The sequence below is a fragment of the Cebus imitator genome, unplaced genomic scaffold, assembly GCF_001604975.1.
Source record: "Cebus imitator isolate Cc_AM_T3 unplaced genomic scaffold, Cebus_imitator-1.0 Scaffold518, whole genome shotgun sequence".
NCBI classification, from domain to species: domain Eukaryota; kingdom Metazoa; phylum Chordata; class Mammalia; order Primates; family Cebidae; genus Cebus; species Cebus imitator.
Genome location: NW_016107833.1, coordinates 170,497 through 195,997, shown reverse-complemented (window position 1 = coordinate 195,997; position 25,501 = coordinate 170,497). Strand labels below are relative to the sequence as shown.

The 25,501-nt window shown below is 37.6% G+C and overlaps 1 protein-coding gene across 1 annotated transcript in view; it reads right to left on the bottom strand.

The window, feature by feature from the left end:
* Window positions 1-25,501, bottom strand: part of PIEZO2 (piezo type mechanosensitive ion channel component 2) — a gene marked incomplete at its 5' end in the record, with an annotated part of 291,899 nt that overhangs the window by 111,815 nt on the left and 154,583 nt on the right. Inside the window, 8 exons of the mRNA XM_037733350.1 lie at window positions 1,693-1,982; window positions 5,006-5,129; window positions 8,854-9,084; window positions 10,671-10,819; window positions 13,673-13,811; window positions 14,729-14,767; window positions 17,746-17,865; window positions 20,939-21,101. Of these exons, the coding sequence (XP_037589278.1) occupies window positions 1,693-1,982; window positions 5,006-5,129; window positions 8,854-9,084; window positions 10,671-10,819; window positions 13,673-13,811; window positions 14,729-14,767; window positions 17,746-17,865; window positions 20,939-21,101 (1,255 nt within the window). The remainder of the gene's footprint in view (window positions 1-1,692; window positions 1,983-5,005; window positions 5,130-8,853; window positions 9,085-10,670; window positions 10,820-13,672; window positions 13,812-14,728; window positions 14,768-17,745; window positions 17,866-20,938; window positions 21,102-25,501) is intronic.

Here is a 25,501-nt window from a genome sequence, read left to right as displayed (position 1 = left end):
AACCTCTGCCTCCTGGGTTCAATCAATTCTCCTGCCTCAGCCTCCCAAGCAGCTGGGACTACAGGCGTGCATCACCACGCCCAGCTAATTTTTGTATTTTTTTAGTAGAGACGGGGTTTCATCATGTTGGCGAGGATGGTCTTGATCTCTCGACCTCATGATCCGCCCACCTTGGCCTCCCAAAGTGCTGGGATTACGGGCTTGAGCCACCGCGCCCAGCCATCATCCTGAATTTTTAAGAGTATTCAAGAGTTCACTGATTTCTTTTGAAGTTTTTTACCTTGACATGTGACATACTCTTGTTTACTGTAGTTCCTTTATTTGTTTTGTTGGCTACGTGCAAGATAATTTACTGTTCTATGTGTTTCTATTATTGGATTCTCTTATCATCAGTTGAAAGTGAGTCTGTGGAGAGCTAACTCATTTTAATGTATTTCATATGCTAAATTATTTTAATGAATGAAATCCTTTTAAGTAATGAAATATGAAAGCAGTCAATGCACTGTACATATATATGTGTATACATACGCAGGCACATGCACACACACATAATCATTTTCTGACCCCAAAGCCTGAAGTACAAAAGTATACCTAGGAATACTCCACTATTTCAGATGATCTAGCTTTTAAATTACTGTTTTAAAACATAATTCAATTTTACAGGCCAGGTGTAGTGGCTCCTGCGTGTAATCCCAGAACTTTGGGAGGCCATGGTGGGCAGATCACTTAAGGCCAGAAGTTCGAAACCAGCATGGCCAACATGGTGAAACCTTGTCTCTACTAAGAATACAAACATTAGCTGGAGATGTTGGTGCATGCTTGGAATCCCAGCTACTCAGGAGCTGAGGCATGAGCATCACTTGAACCTGGGAGGCCTAGATTGCTGAGAGCAATCAGCAGAGATCATGCCACTGCACTCCAGCCTAAGGGATGGAGAAAGATACTGTCTCAAAACAAACAAACAAACAAACAAACAAACGAACAAATGAACAAACAAACGAACAACAACAAAAAAAAAAAAAAAAAAAAAAAAAAAAAAAAAAAAAAAAAAAAAAAAAAAAAAAAAAAAAAAAGAAAGAAAGAGAAAGAAAAGAAAGAAATGTAATTCTATTTTACAGATTTGTTGGTTAATAATTTTTGGAAAACTTATGTATGAACTTTTTCCTGATTTTTCAACAACCTAAAATTTTTATTTTTACTATTTTTAGAAGTGGCATCTTAATCTGTTGCCCAACTGGAGTGAAGTGGTACTAGCATAGCTCATAGCAACCTTGACCTCCTGGGATCAAGTGATCCTCCTGCCTCAGCCTACCAAGAAGCTAGGACTATAGGTACGTGCTACCACATCTGGCTAATTTTTTAATTTAAGAAAATTTTTTATTGCTACAAGGTTTCAATATATTGACCCGGTTGGTTTGGAACTCATGGCCTCAAGCAGTCCTCCTGCCTTAACCTCCTAAATTGCTGAAATTACAGGCATGATCCGCTGTACCCAAACCTAAAATTTTGAAATAGTAAATAAGCTGAATACAGTCATTTCCCATTTTAGGATTCTTGGGATATAACGTTTGCATCTTGCCACTCACTTGACCTATGTTCATGAGAGTCTAGTGATTTAGAACCTCTGCAAAGGTATCGCATGTATACACCTGGGACAGACGTGAGAATTAAAATGAACAACTGTGTACCTACCTGATACAGGGCCACACAGAACAGGAACAGCACCATGTAGATGATTTTGTACATTACAATTTTACCCTCGAAGCTGACAAAGAAGAACATGCCTCCGCAGACGTAGATCCAGTACTTGATGAACATGGCCACCACCAAATTGCCCAGGACTTTCATGATGTCCTGCTCATCTTCTTCTTCAACTTCCTCTTCGTTTGCCTTCCTTCTCTCTTGCTTCTCTTCCTTTGCTTCCTCTTCTTCCTCCTTCTCTTTGGGCTCTCCTTCCACTTGTATATCTTGAAGTTCCTCATCTTCAAAATAGAAAACCATGCTGTTATACTTAGCTGGTTATCTGTGCAGAACCACACTTTGACCGTGTGTGATATATGCAGGGTGTAGGGGCATGTATTTTCTAAGTTATTATATGATTTGAATGATTTTAGACTATTCTCATAAACATGGCAACATTCATGACTAGATTAAAAGTCGATTTTCATAACCTTCCCAAAATATAGTTTACAAGAAAATAAATTTGGTAATACTAATTTATGTACAAGGTCTTTTTTATTTCTGATATCCAGTAATAACTTTAAGTACTGTGAGGTGTAAAAAATAAATAGGCAACAACAGCACAAATCAAAATGACTATATCAATTGCAAATTCTAATTGTTTCACAACTAGACAAGCCAAGCAGTACTTTACCAAATGTGGTTAATGCTAACAACCTTAACCAAAAAGCATGCTTTTAAATAACTAGAAATTTATGAGTTACAGCCAAACATAATTTAAGTTAGATTGAAAGAGTGATTGTAATTTAAGTATAAAACAATTTAGTGGATTGAAATAAAAAATGTATTTTGTCTTGCTTTAAAATATGCTAATACATAGGACTCATCTCTGTGTTACAAAGCCTTATATTCAAAGAACTTGAATAATTATTTCAAAATAATTATTTGGGTTAATGGGAATAATTTATTCAAACAACTAGTAGATTCACAGAGTGAGGAGAGTGAAAATCAAGTGAGGGTTCAGAGCAATTGTTGATCTCAAATTAACCATTTTTTACCAAAATTAGTCGATTAATTTAATCACTATGTTGAACAGAGACATCCAAACTCATGTAGTCAAGATTTAAATCTTATAGACAGACTTTTGTCCCTAAAAAACAACTTATTGGTTAGGTCTAAATAAGAAACTAAGCATAATTGTGTGTGTGTGTGTGTGCATGGATGTGTGTGTATGGACATATATATATTATATATATAATATAATATAATATATATCTATATATCTAAAGATCTAACGTATATCTATATATAGACATATGATATATATAGATAACATATAATCTAATATATGTATATATGTATCTATATATTAGATTATGTTATCTATATATCTATATATGTTGATATTTATCTATATATAAATATATATCTATATATAGATAGATATGTGCATAAATAATATATGTATTTTATTGGAATGTAAACATGTTTCAACAAACATAACATTTTCCCCACTTTCCAGTGGGAGCACAAAAAATAAATCTTTTTGTTGGAGACAGAGTCAGGGCACCCACTTGATTTTAGCTGAGATTCACTGCTTTTAAGTCCCTTTTCCAAGGATGCTCCCATGCCTGTGTAGGGTGTCATAAATACATATCTATATATTATACAGATATATATAATAATATATCTCCATACACATATATAAATAAATAATATATAATATGTATAATACATAATATATATTATGTATAAATATATATTCATATATATTATATATAAATATATATTCATATATTTATATAAATATGTATCTATATATAGACAAATATATGTCTATATATAGATAAATATGTAAGATAAATATACATTATATCTGTGTATATTGTAATATATACATTGTAATATATTGTATAATATAAATTATGTATCTATATATAAATATATACTATATATAGATAAATATGTATGATAAATATATATTATATCTGTGTATATACGATATAATATATGTGTGTATATAATATATATTATACATTATAATATATTGTTATATATTATATTATAGATTATATTATTATTTATTATACTATATATTATATAATATATATAATTTATATTATATAAAATATTATATAATATAAATATATATTATTTTATTATAAATATTTATATATTTTATAAATATAAAAATATATTTATATATTTTGTATATAAATATCTATAAGAAATATATTTATATATTTTCTATTATACATATAGTATTATATATAAATAATATATATTTATATATTTTATATATAAGTATTTATACTATATATTTATATATATTTTTGTTATATATTATATATTACATACATAATATATATAATACATACAATATATATTATATAATATATGATAACATATTACATATATTATATATAATATATAATACATATGTAATATAATACATATATAATATACAATACATATAATATGTATATATAATATATGTATATATAAATACATATTATATATGTTTAATATATAATATATATTTTATAAATATTATATGTAATATGAATTATATAGATACATATTTATGTATATATTTATATTATATAAAATATATATATTATACAAATATATATTTTTTATTATATATTTTATATACATATTGTGTGTGTGTGTGTGTGTATATATATATATATATATATATATACATATGTTGGTCTGTATTGATTCTTGCGGTTACTGGTTTAGTCTTAGGGTACCAGCCCAGCTTCTGTGGATATTTATAGACTTCTTTTCACAGATAGTGCTTCTTAACCGCACTAATAGTCTTCAATCCATTCTACAAATATTAACCTTACAATTATTTGTGTATTCAGGGAGTTAGGGAACAAGCTCTTCTTATTTTGCTTATATAGCATGTCTAAAACCTATCAATGTTGATAACATCATCATCCTCTGTTTTTACATTGTGGTTTATTATTTTTAAGAAAGAAGAAAGAAGCTTTAAATTTAAAAGATGTGAGTCAGTTTCTTGGTTCCAATACTCACTATAAGTATGACCTGGGAGAAACCATTTAATTTCTCTGAGCCTCAGTTTCTCTTTCATTGGGAATCACCTTTGTGAGAATCAAATGGCACATTTTAAACACTCCTTTGGAACTCTCATGTGTACTTCAAAAGTTACAAGCTATAATAATGTTACTTAACGCTCCAAGTTTACATTCCACTTCCATTTATTCTGAAGCTTCCTGCTGTATTTGGGGGCTCTTTCTCTGTAATTTTGCTGTGCAGCAAACTCTCCAGCCACTTAGCATATGTACTAATTTACCTTTTTCTTCATTTTCCTGACTGCCAATTTTGACTTCCGATAAAAGAGCTTCCTTTTCTTGCAGAGCTTTTTGCTCTGTGAGGTGCTGCCTCAGCAGTAGCCAAAAAGTAATGGTGAAAAGAATCTGGAAGCAGAGAGGCAGCAAAACAAGAATTAAGCAACTATTTGGAATGTAAACATGTTTCAATAAATATAACATTTTCTCCACATTTCAGTGAAAGCACAAAAAATAAACCATTTTATTGGAGACAGAGTCAGGGAACCCACTTGATTTCAACTGAAATTCACTGCTTTTAAGTCCCTTATCCAAGGATGCTCCCATGCCTGTGTTGGGTGCCAGGAGCACCATGCAAGGCCTGAGGATGATGAGCACAATATTTCAAATGACTTCCACCTGGGCAGGAAATCAGCTGCGGCAAGTGGTCTCCCTTGAGATGCTGGTCCTTGGCTGATTCCCACCTGACTGTGACATCATTACAATTATAAGAGGAAGATATACTTCATCCATAATACTGGATAATACTCCCTTGACTCTGCAACATTCCTTATTTTAAAGAATTCCATAGATGGGAAAAGGAAAACTTCATCCCAGAACACAGAACTCCTTATTATTAATCTTCTAAAGCTGAAGGGATATTAGTTCTAAGTGGCAATGCTTTTATAGTAGCATTTTCTTGAGGACTAAGAAACCAAACATCTTTTGATTTTGGGGAACTCCATTGTTTAGGAAATACAGTACCTAACACACAGTAGTTTTTTGTTTTTGTTTTTGCCTTAGAGGCGGTTTTGTTCTTGTTGCCCAGGCTGGAGTGCAATGGAACAATTTCAGCTCAACACAACCTCTGCTTCCTGGATTCAAGCAATTCTCCTGCCTCAGCCTCCCAAGTAGCTGGGATTACAGGCATGTACCACCACACCTGGCTAATGTTTGTATTTTTTTAGTAGAGACGGGGTTTCACCATGTTGGCCAAGCTGGTCTCTACCTCCTGGCCTCAAGTGATCAGCCTGCCTTGGCCTCCCAAACTGCTGGGATTACAGGCATGAGCCACCACGCCCAGCCACACACACTAGGTTTTTAAAAATAGCTTTATTGAGATATAATTCACATACCGTACAATTCACCCATTTGAATCGTATAATTCAGTGGTTTTTAGCATATTCACAGAGTTGTGCAACCATCACTACAATCCATTTTACTACCATTTTCATCAACCCTGACAGCAGTTACTTCCTTTTCTCCTTATCTCAGCTCTAGCCAACCATGAATTTACTTTTTGTCTCTATAGATTTGCCTAATCTGAAAATTTCATATCAATGAAATTATGTACTATGTAGACTTTCATAAATGGATTGTTTTTACTTAGCGTAATGTTTTCAAGGTTGATCCACTTGCAGCATGTATAATTCTTTATCTTTTAAAATTACCCAATAATATTCCATTGCATGGACATATGTTTCATCCTTTCATTAGCTAATAGTCATTTGGATCATTTCTGTATTTTAGCTATGATGGATAATGCTGCTATGAACATTCACATACAAGGTTTTATGTGGACAAATGGTTTCAATCCTTCTGGGTAAATGAACCTACCACTGGAATTACTAGTTTTACAGTAATTTTATGTTTAACAATTTGAGGAATTGGAACTTTATTTTACAAAGTTGCTGCACCATTTTACATTTCCACCAGCAGCGTGTGACAGTTTCAACTTCTCCATGTCCTCAGTAACATTGAGTATTATCTGCCTTTTTAAAAAATTATAGCCATCCTAGTAGACGTGAGGTGGCATCTCATTGTGGTTCATAGCAGGCTTTTTATAAATATTTGCCAATGAAGTGAAAAAATAAAATAAGGTATAAATAAATATAAATACATCATTTTCACTTTGAATTGACCACTTACCTATCCATAAGTGTCTACTTATCATTTACTTTCAATATAGACTAGTGCCAGTAAGTCCTGGTTAATATGCCCAGGGCCTAATGAAATCAAGAACCAGAGTGCCTACATTTATGGAAATCTGAAGTTAAAATTCTGGAAGTCACTATGAATTGAACTATAGCTGCCAATTGGGAAAAAATTGTTTCTCCAATGCATATTCAGAGAGGTTAAGAGTAATTGAGAGCAGGTGGGACATCATTCTTAGAGAAGGTGAGTTATTTAATAAAAGGCCTTGATAGTGCTTGATGGAGCCAGAAATGAGATGATCTGGGACTGAGGAATGCTGCCAAGCACGTGAGTCTGGCTCCATGGAAGGGGTTCAGACCCTTGAGGACTGAGGGCGAGATTCTGTTCTCTCTCCATCACAGTGACTCATCCAGTACTCCGTAAACAGTGTGTGTTTAAAAATGTGTTTTACAAATGGTATTGTGATAGAAATGTTATAAGCCTGGAGATGTATTGCTATCCCCTATGTCAAAACTTTTCACTGTTTTTGAGTTCCTGGGTGCATTAAAATGTAAGTGCAGACCTAGATTCCCAGAATAACTTTTTTTTCCCACGAGTAACAAATTTATTTCCCAAATAATGTTTTCCTCCTAAAGAACAGTTAATTTTAGATTCGACATGAGATAACTCAACTAGTAAGATGGCATGCATTTTTAGCAGTTTCAGAGTCAGACTGTGATGAATTTACACAGTGAAAAGAATATAATTTTGATTTTTTAAAAATAGAAGTAGACTAACTTAACCAGTTGTGTGTGAATATCTGTGTGTGGGTCTGTGTTTAAGAGGAAAGAGAGGGAGAGAGAGCAAGAGTATTAGATAAAGCTGACATGTAAGTGAGAGCACAGCATGGGATTTTTCAGCGTGGAGCAGGGTAAGGAGAAGAAGCAGGCATGGGAGTTTGGGATGAATGAATCAATGAATGAAATTCCCTTGGTACATGAACACAGGGGTTATGTTCTCACCTCTAGCTGTCACTAGAATTCACCTGTTAGAATGTGTTTCATTTACCCCAGTAGCCCTTCACCCAGAAATCTGTTATGAAGACCAAACTTTGCCCTCATCTTCTCTACCCCATTTACCCTGATTACCTTGGATATGGGGTGTGTGATAGCCCTTAAAGCAGGCAGTTGCTCCTAGGAAAGGTGAATTTCATGTGATGTAAATGACCGCCTCCTCCAGAGATACTAACTTCCAAGACCCATTCAACATATACACGTTTACTTTTACTGTCTTAAAACAAAATTATTCACACAAAGGAAATGTGTGTTTAGTCTGCCGCTTTGTTAACAAAACAAACAGTAAGTTGGGAAACCTAATGTTTTGAAATAAAAACCATTAAAATGGCCCATGAAAACAAATGAGTAATGAAAAGAGTATGAACATTCTAACTCAGATAAAGACGTATCATATAATCAGTAGAAGAAAAAAAGCAAATGTCATACTTAATTTTTGCTGTTAAAATGTTCTTTACGACAGAATTGGAGGAAAATATCATGAATAATCAATACTTATCTGTAACACTAATGTGTTAAGTGTGTTTTATAAATTGATAATCAAAGAGAGCCCTGAAACCCCTTAACACATTTTATCTTGCATTTTTCCATTTTCACATCTAATTTTTACTTTAGTAGAATATATTAAATATATATATATATTTAAAAAATGTATACAAGTTTTCTTTGAGTGGAAAAAAAAATTTTTAAGTAAAAGCTAAATCATGGTGTAATATATATTCATGTTTAAATTATGGAGACCTCTAAGCACCGTAAATTGTTTCTTACAGTCTCATATTTATTTGTTTTTATAAAGCAGTGAATATTGGTAAGGTTTCTCTTGGATATGATCATGATGATTGTGGTTTTGTGTCATTGCTTTGTTATATTGTATTCTATTCACTTACCTTGGAAGCAAGTTCTCCTGGCTCTTTCTTTTCTAAAAATCCTGGAACCTTTTTAATTTCAGGAAGTTCAAAACTCCATATATACTGTAATATCAACAATAGGTTTCCATAAACCACCATGAAGGGAGAGCTGATCATGGCATATTTTCTTCTGTTGCGAATCATCCAAAGAGTGCACGACCAGATCAGTAGCACGAAGGTCAGCCAGCTGTGATAAGTGATGCTCCAGGCCTCCGGAGGACAGAAAAGGAAACAACACCTTGGTCAATACAATGCTCGGTACCCCCACCCTGTAAGGTAAAAGCTATCTGAAAAGAAAATGTCAATAATACGCAAACCAGGGAGAGCAGAGAGTTGTAGTGGAGTGACAGAGACCCCAAGTCATGGAGTGACGGCTTGGAAGGCAGGAGCTCTTAAAGCATTAATACTGTGGCTCCATTAACACCGCAGAATGCTACCAGACGAGGGCATGTTTTTAATAAAGAATTGTGTTATTTTTGCAATAGATTTATTTCAGTGAAGTAAGAAAATGTATAGTCAAATGTTTTACTTTATTTATTTATTTTTTAGTTCTATTGCTTTAAAGAAAAGACCAAAATTATCTGGCATAGAGAGAGAGAGAAAAAAGAGAATACTTTTCTGAGTTCAGAATCAGAGATTTGCTGCAGTTTAAAGTCGCGGTTGATGTAGAGAAAAGGTCAAAAAGTAACAAAAACACACATAATTAATTTTATTTAAAGAATGGTGTTGGCAGTCCCCAAATTAGCACCTGCAATTTTGTGGTGCTTTCTTTTTCACAGTCTCCTCTCAAATGCGGCCGTGTTCCTTACTGGAAACTGAAGTTGAGCAGTGCACAGGTTCATCTGGAAAGCACCTGGATTGAGTGCCTGGGGAAACTGTGTCTCGATTTTATTTCCCTTGAGTTATAGAATATTTTTATTTTTATCATCAGAGGTGTCCATAGGGTCTCACTGTTGACCACCAAATTTGGAAGAGTTGTATTTTAAACAAGAATGTTAGGTTTCTCAAAAATAAATCAAATTTTCTGAGAAAATTTGTTTTTAGGAAAGGGAGAGATTAGAGCTTCTTTTCTCTTCTATCTATGGGCCAAGGGACTATTTTGAAGCTGTGATGTTGCAGATGGTGAGTAGAAACACGCATAAACCGAGAGCTGACAATTGGAAGACGCTCTAGGGAACTGCACAGTGGCTTGATGCTCATATTGGTAAAAAGTTATTGCAGCTAAGATGGAATAACATCTCATCCAAATCTAAGAAATGATGTGAATATAACTCTTACTATCTGAAAGGAATAAAAGGAGCCTATGTTAACCTTGAAGATATTCAATTTTATTAAGAAAACCTGCTTCATATGTCCTCTCAAATTGGCAAAATAAGGGATAGTCTGACTTGATAAGCTAACTTGAAAGAAATGTATTAATACTTAAAAGGAGGATAAATAGAGTTGAAAAGGACATAACTTTACAATCTGTAGTACAAATATCCTATGAAAAATTAACACAGCTGACTATTCTCTACCAACACATCAGGGAGATTCCTATACTTCTGCTGGCCCTGAGAGGGTAACAGCACTGAGAGTCAGCGGGGCTGTGGTCTCCTTTCTTTAGCACCTTGGCGGCTGCTGCTCATATATACCATCAGATCACACATACCATATCACACATACCATCATATCATATTGCACATACCATATCATATAATACACACCATCATATCATATAGTACATACCATCATATCATGTGTACCATCACTTCTTACACACCATCATATCATATGTACCATCATATCATACATACCATCATAGCTATGAGGGCACAGATGTAACTTTGTTTCATAATAAATTGGAACACGGAGACCATGGCATGAACTTTGATACTTCTTTTTTCCTCACGGCTCCTTTCTTCTTCAAATTCTTCTTTCTCCTCCTCTTCCTCCTCTGGCTTTTCTAGATGGACAAATACTTTATTTAACTATTTATGCAAAAATGTGACGGTTGTATAAATGTTCCAATCAATGCAACACACGTATGATTTTGGTATAGCCTTTTATTTAAGACTTCAGAAATTGTTTCCTATTCATAAAGCCGTTAGAATTCAAGCAGAATCAATAAGTTCTGCCTGGTCAGTGTAATGGGACCAAGCATGTAGTAATTGAGCAAGGAAAATTTCCATGTGAGAGGGTATGGAAGGAAGCCTATAAGCCGTCATCAGAGCCCCCGCCTCCTGGTGTTCATGCTCTTCTCTGTCCCTTCCCCTTGAGTGTGGGTGGGATCTGTGACAGGCTTCTAATACGAATAGGGCACTTCAGAGTGGACGAAGGGTCACTTTCAAGATTCATTTAAAAAGACTGTGGTTTCACCTTGAGTGCTCTCTCTCATTCTCTCACCTGCTTGTCCTCAGACAAGCCAGCTACCATGCTGTAAACTGCCCTATGGGGAGCCCAAAGTTTGAGAACTGATGGCTCCGCCAGCCGGACGTCAGCAAGAGCCTGAGGCTATATACAAGTGAGCTTGGGAACAGATTCTCCCCAAGGTAAGTCTTCAGATGAGACAGTGGCCCCAACCAGTAGCTTGACTGCAACCTCATGAACAACCTTGAGCCAGAGGAACCAGCCTAGTGATGCCCAGGTTTCTGGTCCAGAGAAAGTGTACCGTACTAAGTGTTGCTCTAAGCCAGTAAGTAGAATGTCCTTTCTGTCTTTCTTGTTCAAATCAAATGGGCTATGTATAAGTGGGTTACAGCAGAAAGTTCCCTAGCAGCATAAAGAAGAGGTATAAATGACTGAAAAATCAGTGACTGTGCATGCTACTCCACATGGGCTGCACAATGAGACTATGGCGTGTCCTTGGCAGAAGCCCACTGGTTCTCATTCCTCCGGCAGTAGGACTGGATGAACCTGGGGTTTATACAAAAAAAGCCCCTGGGTCATAGACAGGGGTGAAAATGCCAAATCTGATGGATTTTAGAGTTACTTCCACGCTACCTTTCTTGTTGTGACACTTTTTGTGTATATAGATTCAATTTTTAAAAGCTTTCCCGCTTTTGTTTCACTTTTGAAAGCCCATTTATGATTTCAGTATGTCTGGGTTGACCTTGTCAGCAGTCAAAATTCTATTTATTTGTTCTCAGGAAAGTAATGGGTAAGTAGGAGGGTGAATAGGCTGTGACCCCAACAGCTCAAACATTGGAAGCCACACATGGCGATTCTAGGGCCCTGCCTCTTTGCTTCTATTGTCCATGCTCTAAAGAGCACACTCGAAAGGACTGTTTCCTTGAACTCTCCCTCTTAAGCCTGAGCTGCAAACTAAAACACAGGCACGCAGGAAGCAGAAATGGGGAACGACCCAGCAGAGTTCGACGCTGTGCAGCTATCAGGTGCCATCAGGGGTTGGATGTGAGGGTGGCAGGGGGGGTGGTGGCTGACCTTGATTTAACCTCGCTGAGGAATGTTGGATAATGTGACTAACCAGTTGTACAGTTAAGTATTAAGAAGCCCTGTGGAGAAATTGCAGGAAGTACTGATACAGAATTATGAAGAATAGACATCAGAATAGGTCTGATAAAGAATTATGAAAAAAGGCCCCTGGAGTAAGCATGATGTACCACAGATGCAAATTGGAGAGCTGCTGGCCACGAGCTAAGGCAGGACAAAGTCTGAGAACTCTGACTGTAATTACATACAAATAGAGATGCAAATCCACTCGAGTTTTATAGTCACTTTGTAATTCTGTCTTTATGGATTTGTGAGTGGCAATTGGTCCCTTGCAGGAGCAATGGCAATAGAGGTCCAGCTAACTGCTGTTTTATAGAGTTGAGGGACTAGTGTTGCCAGACCTTCACATTCTTCAAGGGATTCCAGAAATGTCCATTTCTAGGTCAGAAGTGCAGCTTTTAAAAAGTGATGGCTATTTAAACTTTTTAAAAATGCTGCACAGTCCAAAAATGAAATTTGAGAGTGAAACTTAGCTCCAGGCTACCAATTTGTCATCTTTAATATTAATGCTCTTCTTCAACATAAAAAACTGAAAGAAAAGGGAGGAAAAAGACTTGTAAAAGTTTAGACAACTTCGTTTTTTTTAATGGACAAAAAAGAACTCTTAAAAAACACTCGGCTGAGCGTGGTGGCTCACGGCTGTAATCCTAGCAGTTTGGGAGGCCAAGGTGGGCAAATTGCCTAAGCTCAGGAGTTCGAGACCAGCCTGGGCAACAGAGTGAAACCCCATCTCTACTAAAATACAAAAAATTAGCTGAGCATGGCAGCAAGCACCTGTAGTGCCAGCTAATCAGGAGGCTGAGGCAGGAGAACTGTTTGAACCTGGGAAGCAGAGATTGCAGTGAGCTGAGATCTTGCGACTGCACTCCAGCCTGGGAGACAGAGCACACACACACACACACACACACACACACACACACCCCACGTACAAATTAACCAGAAAAACCATTGACCATAATTATAATATCAACTAAAGAAAGACCGACATACATAATATATATGCTATACCTAAGTTAACATGTTTAAAATATTGTTTTCACCTTTTATTTTCAAAGTTTGCCCCAGTTAAGTCAATTATTTTGTATACAAAGATAGAACACAACTAGCAATATGCTGGGACAAAATGCAGGCAGAATTTAAAGAAATGAGCTTAATGATACTGACATGAAAGATAACACCTCTGTTTTAAAACAAAAATCAAATAAGCAACAACAACAGCAACAAGAAGATAGAGAAAGGCCAAGCTTCTAAATGCGGGATAAGTACAACCCTGAGTACAGCATGTGCCCCCAGGGCTGGCTCCTACCTGAGGATTCATCAGAGGGCTCCCATCGGTACTGAGGGGTGGAATAGAGGTCGGCTTTGCCGGGGCCATTCTCCATGGGTAGGGTGGGGTGGATGGTGTGGTAATCCACGGGGTTGCCATTCACAGTCACCAGCAGGCCCTGCCGGGAGTGCAGGGAGAGGGACACCTGTCACAGCAGGTCTGGGTTTTCAATGTAGGCATACCCCCACCTCCCTTCCTCCACCCTAATCAAACAGTGAGGAGTCGATTGCAAGCTAAATAACTTAGCCAATTGTCCAAATTATTTTAGTAAGAGGAATCTTTTACATTCCCTCTCCAATTCTAGTCTCCACAGAGTGATCGCAGGAAAATGTGCATCTGATTTTGTTGCACTTTGCCATAAACCATGCTATGTACCCGCCGTCCTCAGTATGAAGAGCAAACTCTTGTGAAAGGCTGAAGGAGGTCTTCAAGATTTGTTCTGATCTTTCCAGCCTCAGTCTTTGCTACTGTTCACTTCTCAGCCATCCCTCCAGCTATATGGGATTCTAGACCTTTCCTGGGCCATGGTCCAGCACTGTCCTGCCTTATGCCCTATGTGGCTCTGCGCCGGACTAATGCAAACATCCTTGGATCTTAGCTGAGAGGTCACCTTCTGGGGATCTCTGGCTGACTGGAGGTTGCAATGTTCTTACTACACCACTCAGGGCAATTGCCTGTTTCCTCCTTCTGTCTCTTTGACTTTACAATTTTTGAGATAAACATGACACCCACCTATACGTATGTGTATGTGCGCCCAGGGACATGAGAAACTTCCCACTTATGTAATAAGCATAGCTACAGAACAAAATGCTTTTTAAAAAGCCCACAAAGCTTGTTAAAAGTTAAATATATTTTGTATGATTATACTCAATCTCATTCTAACAGCAATCTACCAGATATAATTTATGCCAAAAAATGGAAAAGCTTATGGAAATTTTATAGATCATTAAAATGGACTTAAAGGAGCGACTTCCATTTCTGGCACTTTTACATCACTTACACATGCATAAATGATAATTCTAAGGGTATACTAACATCAGATGGCTTGTAGTCATCCTGGGTCATGGACAAAAGCTGCAAAAAGCAATGCAGGGAAGCACGTTAGTAAGGAAGCTAAAAGCATTTTGCTGTTTATGTATCTATAAAGTTTTACTGTGCACACACCCATTCTCTTTAACTTGTTGGATGCTAGTATATTAAAATTGCCATGCAAAATATAAAGGGACAAATAATTGAACTGGATGCTGCTGTTTAGGACAACTATTTCACAGCTCCTGATGTTAATGTTTAGTTATAACAACAGATAAGCAACCACACGTCTATAAATGTTACCAGGTTTTTCAAGGGTGATGTTTTACAAGAATAAGCTGCTTAGTTTTACACTCCTTTGAGACATCTGCAGAATTCTGAATGTATTTACGTTTCAAGAAATAGAATTTTCATAAGAAAGAGAAATTGATTTGTAATGTGGTTTGAGATTAAGATTTGCGTACTGTCTACAACAAAATGATTATTATATGACTCTACTTTTTAACTATTAATACATTATTACCAGGCAATTTCCATTTCCCCCAAATAATAATTAGCATAGCAAGTGGTTCTATCACATTTTTAGGTCAAGACTCATTTGCATTCTTAAAAATCACTGATGGTTCCAAAGAGACTGTATTTATGTGTGTCTATCTGTCAATATCTACCATACTAGAAATTATACAAGGTATTCTTAAAATATTTATTTACTTATATATTTATTAATTAAAAAATTAAAAAACCCATTATGTGTTAATATAAATAAGTTATTTAAATAGCTATTTTTAAAAAAAAACATACAGTGAAGAGAGTATCATTGTTTTACAATTTTGCATATCTATTTAATGTCTAGTTTAATAAAAGGCAAATGGATTTTCATATCTGTTTCTGCATTCAATCTGCTGTGATGTCGTGTTCCAGTTGAAGTAGATAAAGAAAATCTGGCTTCATATAAATATGCAGTTGGGTCAAAAATGAGTATTTTAGGGCTGGACGTGGTGGCTCATGCCTGTAATCCTAGCACTTTGGGAGGTTGAAGCGGGCAGACTGCCTGAGCTCAGGAGTTCGAGACCAGCCTGGGAAACATGACAAAACCCTCTCTACTAAAAACTCAAAAAAATTAGCCAGGTATGGTGGCACGTGCCTGTAGTCGCAGCTACTCAGGAGGCTGATTCAGGAGAATTGCTTGAACCTGGGAGGTGGAGGTTGTAGTGAGCCAAGATTGTGCCACTGGCGTATCATGCACCCCAACTGGATTATTTACCCACACGCTGTCATATCAGGTGGTGCTGATTTGGAAACTGCTGTTTCAGTGAGTTACAGGTATTGACTTTACCAAATACTGACATGTTTCAGTATGCTATGCATAAAAAGCACATTTGTCAATATCACCCCGATCTCATCAGAAAAGTCCTCAAATACTGGAAAGTTTTTAAGCCTTCATTAGATGTGTTTTACAAAATTCAAATTTTTACTCAAATGCTTAAATTTTATCACCGATAACAATTACTGTCAGTTGTTTGCCTCAAAGTGATGAGCTCACTTCATTTATTTTCAAGCAGTTGTCTGCCAAATGCCCAACTCAAATAGAATAGCCATGCTAGTCCACGAGCTGTTCTTTCAGGTAAAAGTCTGCTGCGGAAACACAGTGAGTTTAGCTAATGCTTTCAGTGAGTAGGTCTGCACTTCTCATACGGACAGTTGTCACACTTCATATAAGGCATGCTAGGCAGACTTCTCATTTTGTCACACAGAATATCAAAAAGACAAGCATGTCAAGGTGGAGATTTAAGAAAAGTAATAACTCTTCTGGCTCATCACAACTTTCTTATGTGGAGCTAGCCTTTTTCTTTTGTTTTCCTCCAGAGCATGTCAGTGAAGGACTCGATCTGCAATCACTGCTCTGCACTTTGGTGCCCTGGCCTTGGTTCGTGCTAGAAGCCCGTAGTTTTACCCACTGCTGCTTTGATATCATCAAAGCAAAGATCTTAAGTATTAGTACAGAAATAGTTTTGAGCCTAAGAATCCCTGCAAAGGTCTCAGGACCCCCACAGATCCACAGGCCTCACTTTAAAAACAGTTGGGCTTTCCTCATCATTTAGTGGAATGCGTAAGATAACCTGAAACCTGGTGAAGTGCAATGGAGGAAACAGCTGGGAAATCCCCAGATGCCTTAGGGTGCCACCTCTGCCCCACAGTGCTGTCCCCCAAGACAGCTCACTCACTACTGTCCCCTTGCTCAACACAGGGTAGCCGTGCTGAGAGTAGGGCTGTGCGTCTTAGAGAAACTCACGGCCATAAAAACCATCAGAGAACCCGCTCCTCAATTCTAGAACATGCTGGAAAGCAAAATGCTGACCCCATCCAAAAATTCTAAGAGTATTTGTGTTTACAACCTTGTAAACAGGCCATTTTCACAAGTCAATACAGCACTGACCGAGTTCAGTCCAAAATGGCCAATACATGATCAAAAGTTTATATGAATTACATATTCTGTATTATGTGTACTATATGAGTTATCTGAATTATCCAATTGTGACCCACTTTTCCTTGTCAGTACACTCAGTTGCCTCAAACTAGTGAGAGATCATCAGTTACATTCCCATTTGAGTCTTCTCTAAGTGGTCACTGAGTTCCCACTGTGGCCACCTACCCGACAGAGTAAAATTATTTTCTGCAATATAGTTCAGCATTGAAATTTTTACCCTCCAGTGCTAACAGATTGCTTTGCTGTTTTTATTTGTTTTAATTACAATTTTTTAAATTAGGAAAGCTCTTTCTAAGGTTAAGAGATTTCAGTAGAAAGCATGGAAATATAAAATGATGCTTTTGACAGGACCTGGTTATTTCCTTTGGAAATAGTTTTCTCTCTCTGGTACTAACCCTCCTAAATCAAACTTTTCTATAAAGTACCAGGAACCTGAGTATGATATTATATGTATGATAGTATAAGGCTCATATTCAACAGTAAAATATAAAAATAGAAAAATTAGGGAATGGAAATCCCTTTCATCATGGCTTACTTTTCTCTCATCAGTGGGGTAGTGGGTTGCATACCACAGGCTCCGCCTTCTCTCCGCTGTTATTTGGATGGGGCTACAAGCCAGGGCTCTGTCCTCCTCTTTGGTCCTCTCATCCTGCACCTGAAACACAGAAACAGGATTGGCCTTGCTTCCTGAGGCAGTTCCCTAAGCAGCCTAAGTGGCCAAGAGAGAGCTTTTCATTTTGGCTCAATATGATGATTTTTCAAAGTGAGTATTTACAGAATGCAGGATTTTATCAAGACACTTTCAAAAATGACAAAAATGCTACCCTGTAATTGATAAGCACATCAATATTAAATGTCCCCTGATTCTACTAAGCCCCATTCATTACAGAATATACTCCAGTGTTAAATATCCACAGCTTTTCCACGTGTGTTCTCAACTGCACTCAGAAGCAGCTACACACAGGGTTCTTAGAGCAAGAGCTTTCACAAAGGTGTGCAGTTGCCCGTGTAAGCCAGCCACTGGCAATCTTCAGTTAAGACTGAATGTATTAAAGGCAGATCATCTAGAGCTCACACCATACTAAGCAAGAGCATATCTAATGCACATGAGACATTTGCCTAAATTAGACAACTGATCTAGGAGAGGTGATAGAGAGGAATACAAGGAACAAAAGCACTTCAGTGTCTTAGCATGTTTTCCCAACAAAAGCGTCCTAGTAAAAAGGACAGTCACGCGTCGCTGATACTGGAGTGGCGTGGACTTAGTCTCGCTGCCCAACTCCTGGGTCCCAGTGCAGCAGGGGAGGATTTCTAAGTGGGGCACCCTAACTCTTTGGGTGGGGCGTTAAACTTGCCAGGCGGGGCCATATGTTACACTGAAGTCTTGACACTGACTTCTCTTGCTCTCCTTTTCGAATATGTTTCACAGATGTCTATCTCAGCACTTACATTTGGTGGCTGGCATTTTTCATTAAATGCACCAGGTCATCTGGAACTATGATATAATCAGCTTCTTTTTCTCATTGCCTCGATGCAACGGGCCTTCTGTCCTAGCCCATTTAAAAAACAGCCCACCTGACATGTTGATGATAGTGTTAAGCCCCTTTCTCCACAAAGCCCTGCAGGCCTTGTGATTTGTAATATTGCTATTGCTGTGTGGCCTATAGCCTGGATGGTCTTTCTGGCTCTCTCTCTCTGTCTGCCTTTGCTCACCAGACAGCACATGGCAGTGGAAGCAGAATACTGCACGGACCTAATGGTTATAACAGAACCCTCATTAAGCTACTGCATTATCTGAGAGATGACATAGGATACCCCAGAGAAAGCAAAGGGACTGGGAAATCTTAATAACCAGAAAGCCTTAAAGTAAATTTCCATAATGTGTAAGACATTGTTCAGAAATAGTTCCCATCACGGTGGTTCACACCTGTAATCCCAGCACTTTGGGAGGCCAAGGTGAGTGGATCACCTGAGCTCAGGAGTTTGAGACCAGCCTGGCCAACATAGTGAAACCCCATCTCTGCTAAAAATACAAAAAAAAATTAGCTAGGCGTGGTGTTGGGCACCTGTAATCCCAGCTACTCAGGAGGCTGAGACAGGAGAATTGCTGGAATCTGGGAGGCAGAGGTTGCAGTGAGCCAAAATAGTGCCATTGCACTATTTATATACATATATATATATATATATATTTAATTTTTATGTACATGTTTTTATTTGTGAATATATACATATTCATATGCATGTTTGTGAAGGAATCGGACACAATTTTAACAATTTTACTGATATAGTCAAATTTTAGAAGAAAATGGAAGAAAAATATGACACAAGATGACTGGTATTCCTCACCACCCAGGAAGCATTTTGTTACTATGCAACTGTCATCAGTGGCCTGAAAGAAAGATGATCCATGAGAGCCCTGCTAACAAGGATGGCCTCTGCGGCCCTCATCCCACAGATGGCTGTTAGCCCCTGCAATGGGGAGGGGGTACCATGCAGGAGGAAGATAGCACCATCCTCCTTTCCGCAGCTGGCACCTCTGCCAGGGATGACCGGAGGGACACCTCCTGCCGTTTTACAGTCACTATCTGATTCACATGCTGTTTGCTTTTTTGGACCAATTTTTCTCTTTTAGAATGCACAGCTCTCTAAGTGGGGCCCTGCCTACTGAGCTCATTGCTCTATGCCAGCCCCTAGGTTAGTGTCAGACACAGTTGGCCTTCCAAAATACTCATTGAGTGACTTACTGATTAGCGTGTGGGGATAGCAATTTGGAGGAGGCAGGACTGGAATGCAGAGACTCAGGCTGGGCTGTGCTAAAGAGAACTGTCCCCAGCTATGGGGCCTCCCGCAGGTGGGGCATGAAAAGGTGTGATGACCCTGTCTGCACAGCTTGTCTCGTTCATGTGTCAGTAAGCTACCTCACAGCTGGGCTCCTGACAGTCATTTAGGAGAAAGAAAAGCAGGCTGACGTTTTCTGTCACTGAAGGAGAAAAGAGAGAAAAGAAGCCACCTAGGCTTCAGCTCCCCCCCCTCAGAAATGCTGTGTCCTTGTTCACATTCCCATAGGAAATAAACACCCTCAATTGTGCTGGAAGGAATATCCGAATCTCCATTCCTCGCAATGGGATATTCAGGAGGCAACAGGCACCACCAAGAGCTGGGCTGTCACTCCCACATCTTCACAGGCTAAGGGCTGGAGGAGATTTGGGAAACACCAGTCCACTTGACAGCAGGGGTGTGTGTCTTTAAGAATCAAGCCTTGCTCTCAAATATGGGTTTGAATCTGATTTATACCATCCAGTAAATGTGTGATTTTAGAAAAATTGACATCTCTAACCTCATTTTCCTCATCTGTAAATGAGTATAATGCCTATTCTATTGATCAGAGTTTTTTTAGTGTTATTTAGTGTATTAAATGAGATAATGTATGACAACCACCTGACATATTACAGTAAGTGATCAGCAAAAATGAGTCTTCCATTCTCCTCACCATCTGCCATTCTTAGCAGCACGTTGTGGTATTAGTTAGTAAAGGGAAGCTAGTCCTTGATCTAGTAGTGTTCATATTCACCTAATACTCTTTGTAGAATTAAAACATTATACCCAGAACACTAGAGTTGTGTTGGAATACTGTATTGATTAGTCAGTAAAGAACGGGAGTGAATCATTTCATCTGGAGATTCTAGGTTACTTTGCAGACAAGATCATGAAAACATTTTCGTCCTTACAAGGGGCTCTTGCAGCCAGATGCGGATCAGTGTGGCCAGCGTGTAGTACATCACCAGCAGCAGGATAGGGTTGGCATGGTGATACCATGACAGGTCCGGGTTTACTATGATCTTCCAAGTACTGGAACAGTCTGTTTGAATTACTGACTTGATACCAAACAACCTGTTAAAAAAACAAAGAAAAATGATTCAAAGATGCAATAAGCTGTATGTCGCAACATTGAGTAAAAGTACCTTGTTTTTGATACATTTGTGAGCTATTCCTAGGTTGATCCATTCTATTGCAGATATTTATATTATGCTTCTGTATATGTGACTACATCTTTAGAGAATATTTGTAGACATGTGTGTGTAATATGCATATAATATATACATTCTGAAATCATATATGTCTATATAAAATTGACATCAACATTAACCAGATGTTCTTTGCATCAGTTTAGAAATCCAGCTAATACTAAATTCTTGCACATATATTAGAAATTTATTTTTCATTATTAATCAGCACTATCAAAACCCTGCATTATAGAACTGCCAAGTATGTGGTAACTGGGTCTAGCTAAATGAGCAAATATTTTGCTTTTGGCTGGGTTCAGCATTAGCTACGCAGCTAGTGTTGGCATTATTGGGCAAATATTGAAACTGGAGGTAGTTCTACAGTTTAGCCATAAAAGTCAAATATTAGACAGTAAAATTTCTGTAAGATATATTTCTGTCAACTTTCATTTACAGGCAATTTGATTTTTTCAAAGCATAGTAATTAATCATTGTTTTGAAATATGACTTCGGGTCTTGTTACATTTTGAAATGGTTTATTTTATGCTGATTTCTACTATACAATCAGAATGTGTCTGATTATATAATGGAAAATGGTGTAAAATATGACTCATTTAGAAATTCATTTTGATGGGCAATTTTTCTAAGAAAAAACTCTGCTAAATGCACAAAACTTTTATAGGTTAAGTGAGTTTCGTACCTTTCTACTGTTTGCATCTTTGTTTTATTTTTTATTTTTGAGATGGGGTCTCGCTCTGTCACCCATGCTGGAGTGCAGAGGCATGATCACAGCTTACTGCAGCCTCAACTGCCTGGGCTCACATGACCCTCCCACCTCAGTCTCCCAAGTCACTGCTAGCACAAGGACATACCACCATACCCAACTATTGTTTTTAAAAATTACTTGTAGAGACAAGGTCTCTTTATGTTGCTCAGGTTGGTCTCGAACTCCTGAGCTCAAGTGATCCTCCCACCTTAGCCTCCAAAAGTGCAGGGATTACAGGTGTGCACCATGGCGCTCAGCCTGTTTCCATCTTTTATATGTGAATTTCCTTTAATTTTTATCTTACATCCTTCAGTTATAGAATCTTCAAAGGCAACATGTCCTTCACTTGTAAAATCTGTCAGTGCAAATGCTGTTTTCTATCACAGTGCAAGTACAATGTTAGTGCATTGACGAACAGGTTTTAAAGTAAGCTCAACAGAAATGAAACTTTCTTCAGTTTTATCAGAAACAAATAAGTTATACTAACTTGCTCTTATGAAATCTGTTTTTCCTTAAGTCTCAGGCAGATTTTTTTTTTTTGAGTTAGCATTCGAAATAAAAATTTCCTGAGTGAGATATGTTATGTCCCACTTAGAATGGTAGAGCTTTCTGAAAGTGTTTTATTATAGCCCTAGATTAACATGTAAATTTCTTGTATAAAGTACACAGAACTGAAATTTATGTGATGTAAAATCAGACAAGTTAGATATTCCCTTGGGTGAATCTAAGTGGCAGCTCTTCCAGCTACTGAGTCCTTCTCCTTGTTTCACACCTGGCATATATGCCAGAACTAACCTCATCAACTCTCAGTTTAAGAATAATTGTTTTGTCCCTTACAGAAATTTAATTGTAATTTCCTACAGCTGCTTGTAAACCAAACTAAATGCCTCTGAAAGACTTCATATCACATGGACATTTCACAGCTTACCACTGATATCATAACTAATTCCAAACTGATTTTGCACATTCTCATGCTAATACTGAAGAATCAGACTTAGATTCTGTACTAGCAGTGTACAGACCTAAAAAAAATAAGTAGAAGCTGACGAATGGCAGATTGTTGTCTCCTATAAGAACTTTTTTAAAAAATAGAGCTATGCAAATACTATAAAACCAAAGATTTGTCTCTTTTTTTCTTAAAAAAAAAAGAAAAAGAAAAGAAACTAGATACTATTGAAAGAATTCATATGCAAGATGAGAAATTTGTACTTGAAGTTCACATCCTTTCTGGCACTGTAATTCTAGGTTACTACACAGTATTTAACAATTATTTAATTTATTCAAATTTTGTTTCCCAGGATTGCATCTTGCTACTCAGAGTACAAAGAAAAGTGATAGCACTGCACCTGCTCTCCAGGAACTACTCTGTCTACACTAAGGCTATGGTATGCTTGGGCAGAGCAAGGTGTCATAGAAACATTCTCTTTCAGTGGTTGGCGGGGATGGGTACTCCTCCTGACTGTTTTAAATATCTCCATAGAAATATCTCTTTGCTTCAGAAGCATATGATGACACAATTACAGAGCAGCAGATCCCAATGTTACTGCTTATTTGGAAATAAAAAGATAAAGATGAAGCTTTTCTCTTCCATGCATTCAAATATCTTTTGTTTATCTTTGATCCTAGGCCCGGTTCTATTGATAATGTATACAAATGAATTTGGTAAGTTACTCAATGTCTTTGAGCTTTCACTTTCTAATAAAATCTAATAACGTTGATGGGTGGGGTGAACATGCAAGTATATGAAAAAGAAAGGACAGTTTTTAGAAGATCTTATGCCAAATACTTAAGAACTCACAGATTCTATTTCGCAAAAGATAGCTGAAGATAGGTCCCCAAGTGATTATCAGTTCCCAGTAGAGACACATCAGACACTTGGGGCCCACACTCCCAATTTGGTACTTGGTCTGTCTGCACTGCTGTCTGTTTCATTGCCAGCATTCCTGTCCGTAAGATATCCTCACTTCTCTTCTTGGACACTTATTATGCCAAGGGCAGTCTCCCTACCTCTAATTTCTCTTCCCTCCACATTGTGACGGCTTCCAGAGATTCCTTGGGAAAGCTTAGGTTCTCCGACCCATCCTGCTCTTCCTGCTTCCTATTGTCCCACTTCCTGGAGAAAAATCCTGACTCCCAGAAAAGCATCCCTGAGGTCTTCAGCAACCTGGTCTCCTTTTCTCCCAGACAAAAATCTTGGCTATGCTGGACTATTTGGGGTTTTCCATAAAATTTCAGTCCATTTAGTGTTGCTATTACTCATTTTACTAGGAGGCTTTTCAGTAGCTATGACTTTTCTGGAGTCATCAAATGAAGAATTAGAAGTGTATGTACCAAGTGAGCTTTACTCACTTTTTGGCAATGAAGATCCAAGGAATTGGACAGGCAGAGCTTCATAGACTCTGATACCTCCCAGCCCCAACTCCAACCGCAATCCCATAATATATGCATATCACCGTATTCTTCCAAATATCCTTAATCATTCTCCAACTGCAATCCCATAATCACTGTATTCCTTCCAGATATCCTCAATCATTCCAAAATATTGCAGGGGTCACACAGGATACCAGCTGTTCAGGATGCATAATTATGTTACATCCACAGCCTATCATCTGAACCTTCACGCTAATTTATGATAATTAAGTTTTGCTGTAAGTATTGGTTCTTCTTCATTCTTTCCTTCAAACCCAATATTCCTTATAGTTTATGTTAGCCAGTACCCTGAAGCCGTTTCCCAGCACACTTCATTCACATTTCTCCTCCTATCTCTTGCTGTTGCTGGTTGTGAACACCTTTGGCATCATCAAGATCTAGCTCCAAAGTCACCATCTCCAGGAAATGTCTACTATTTCTCCTTCTTAGAATCAATTTTCCCTATGCCTTCACAACAATGATATTCGCAGTCATAATTTGAATTTCTGCTATTGTTAGTTTACATGCTTGTTTCTGGAGTCACCAAAACAAGAATTAGAAGTGTTTGTACCAGGTGTGCTTTACCCACTCTTTGGCAATGAAGATCCAGGGGATAGGACAGGCTTTGATTTTAATGCCTTCCCAAAAGGATGTATGTCTTTTCATCTTGCCTTTATGGCTTAGGGTATGGAAGGCTTTAAAGGTAAGCTTTTGTTTTTTGGATGTAGTCTTGCTCTGTCGCCAGGCTGGAGTAAGGTGGTGCTCACTGCAACCTCGGATTCAAGTGATTCTCCTGCCTCAGTGTCCTGCCTCCCGAGCAGCTAAGATTACAGACATGCACTACCTTGCCCAGCTAATTTTTGAATTTTTGTATTCAAAATTACATCCTGTTGGCCAGGATGGTCTCCATCTCCTGACCTCGTGATCCACCTGCCTTAGCCTCTCAAAGTTAAAGGTAAGCTTTTTAAATTAAATTGAATACACTAAGAATAAGTATGTGATCGCTGTTATGGTAGAAGTAGAGATTAAAGGATGGCGAAGTTCCTACTTTTAAAAAAGAAAGAGAGGTAAGAAACTGTAGATACACAAGCAAATTCTGGAATTTTCAGAGA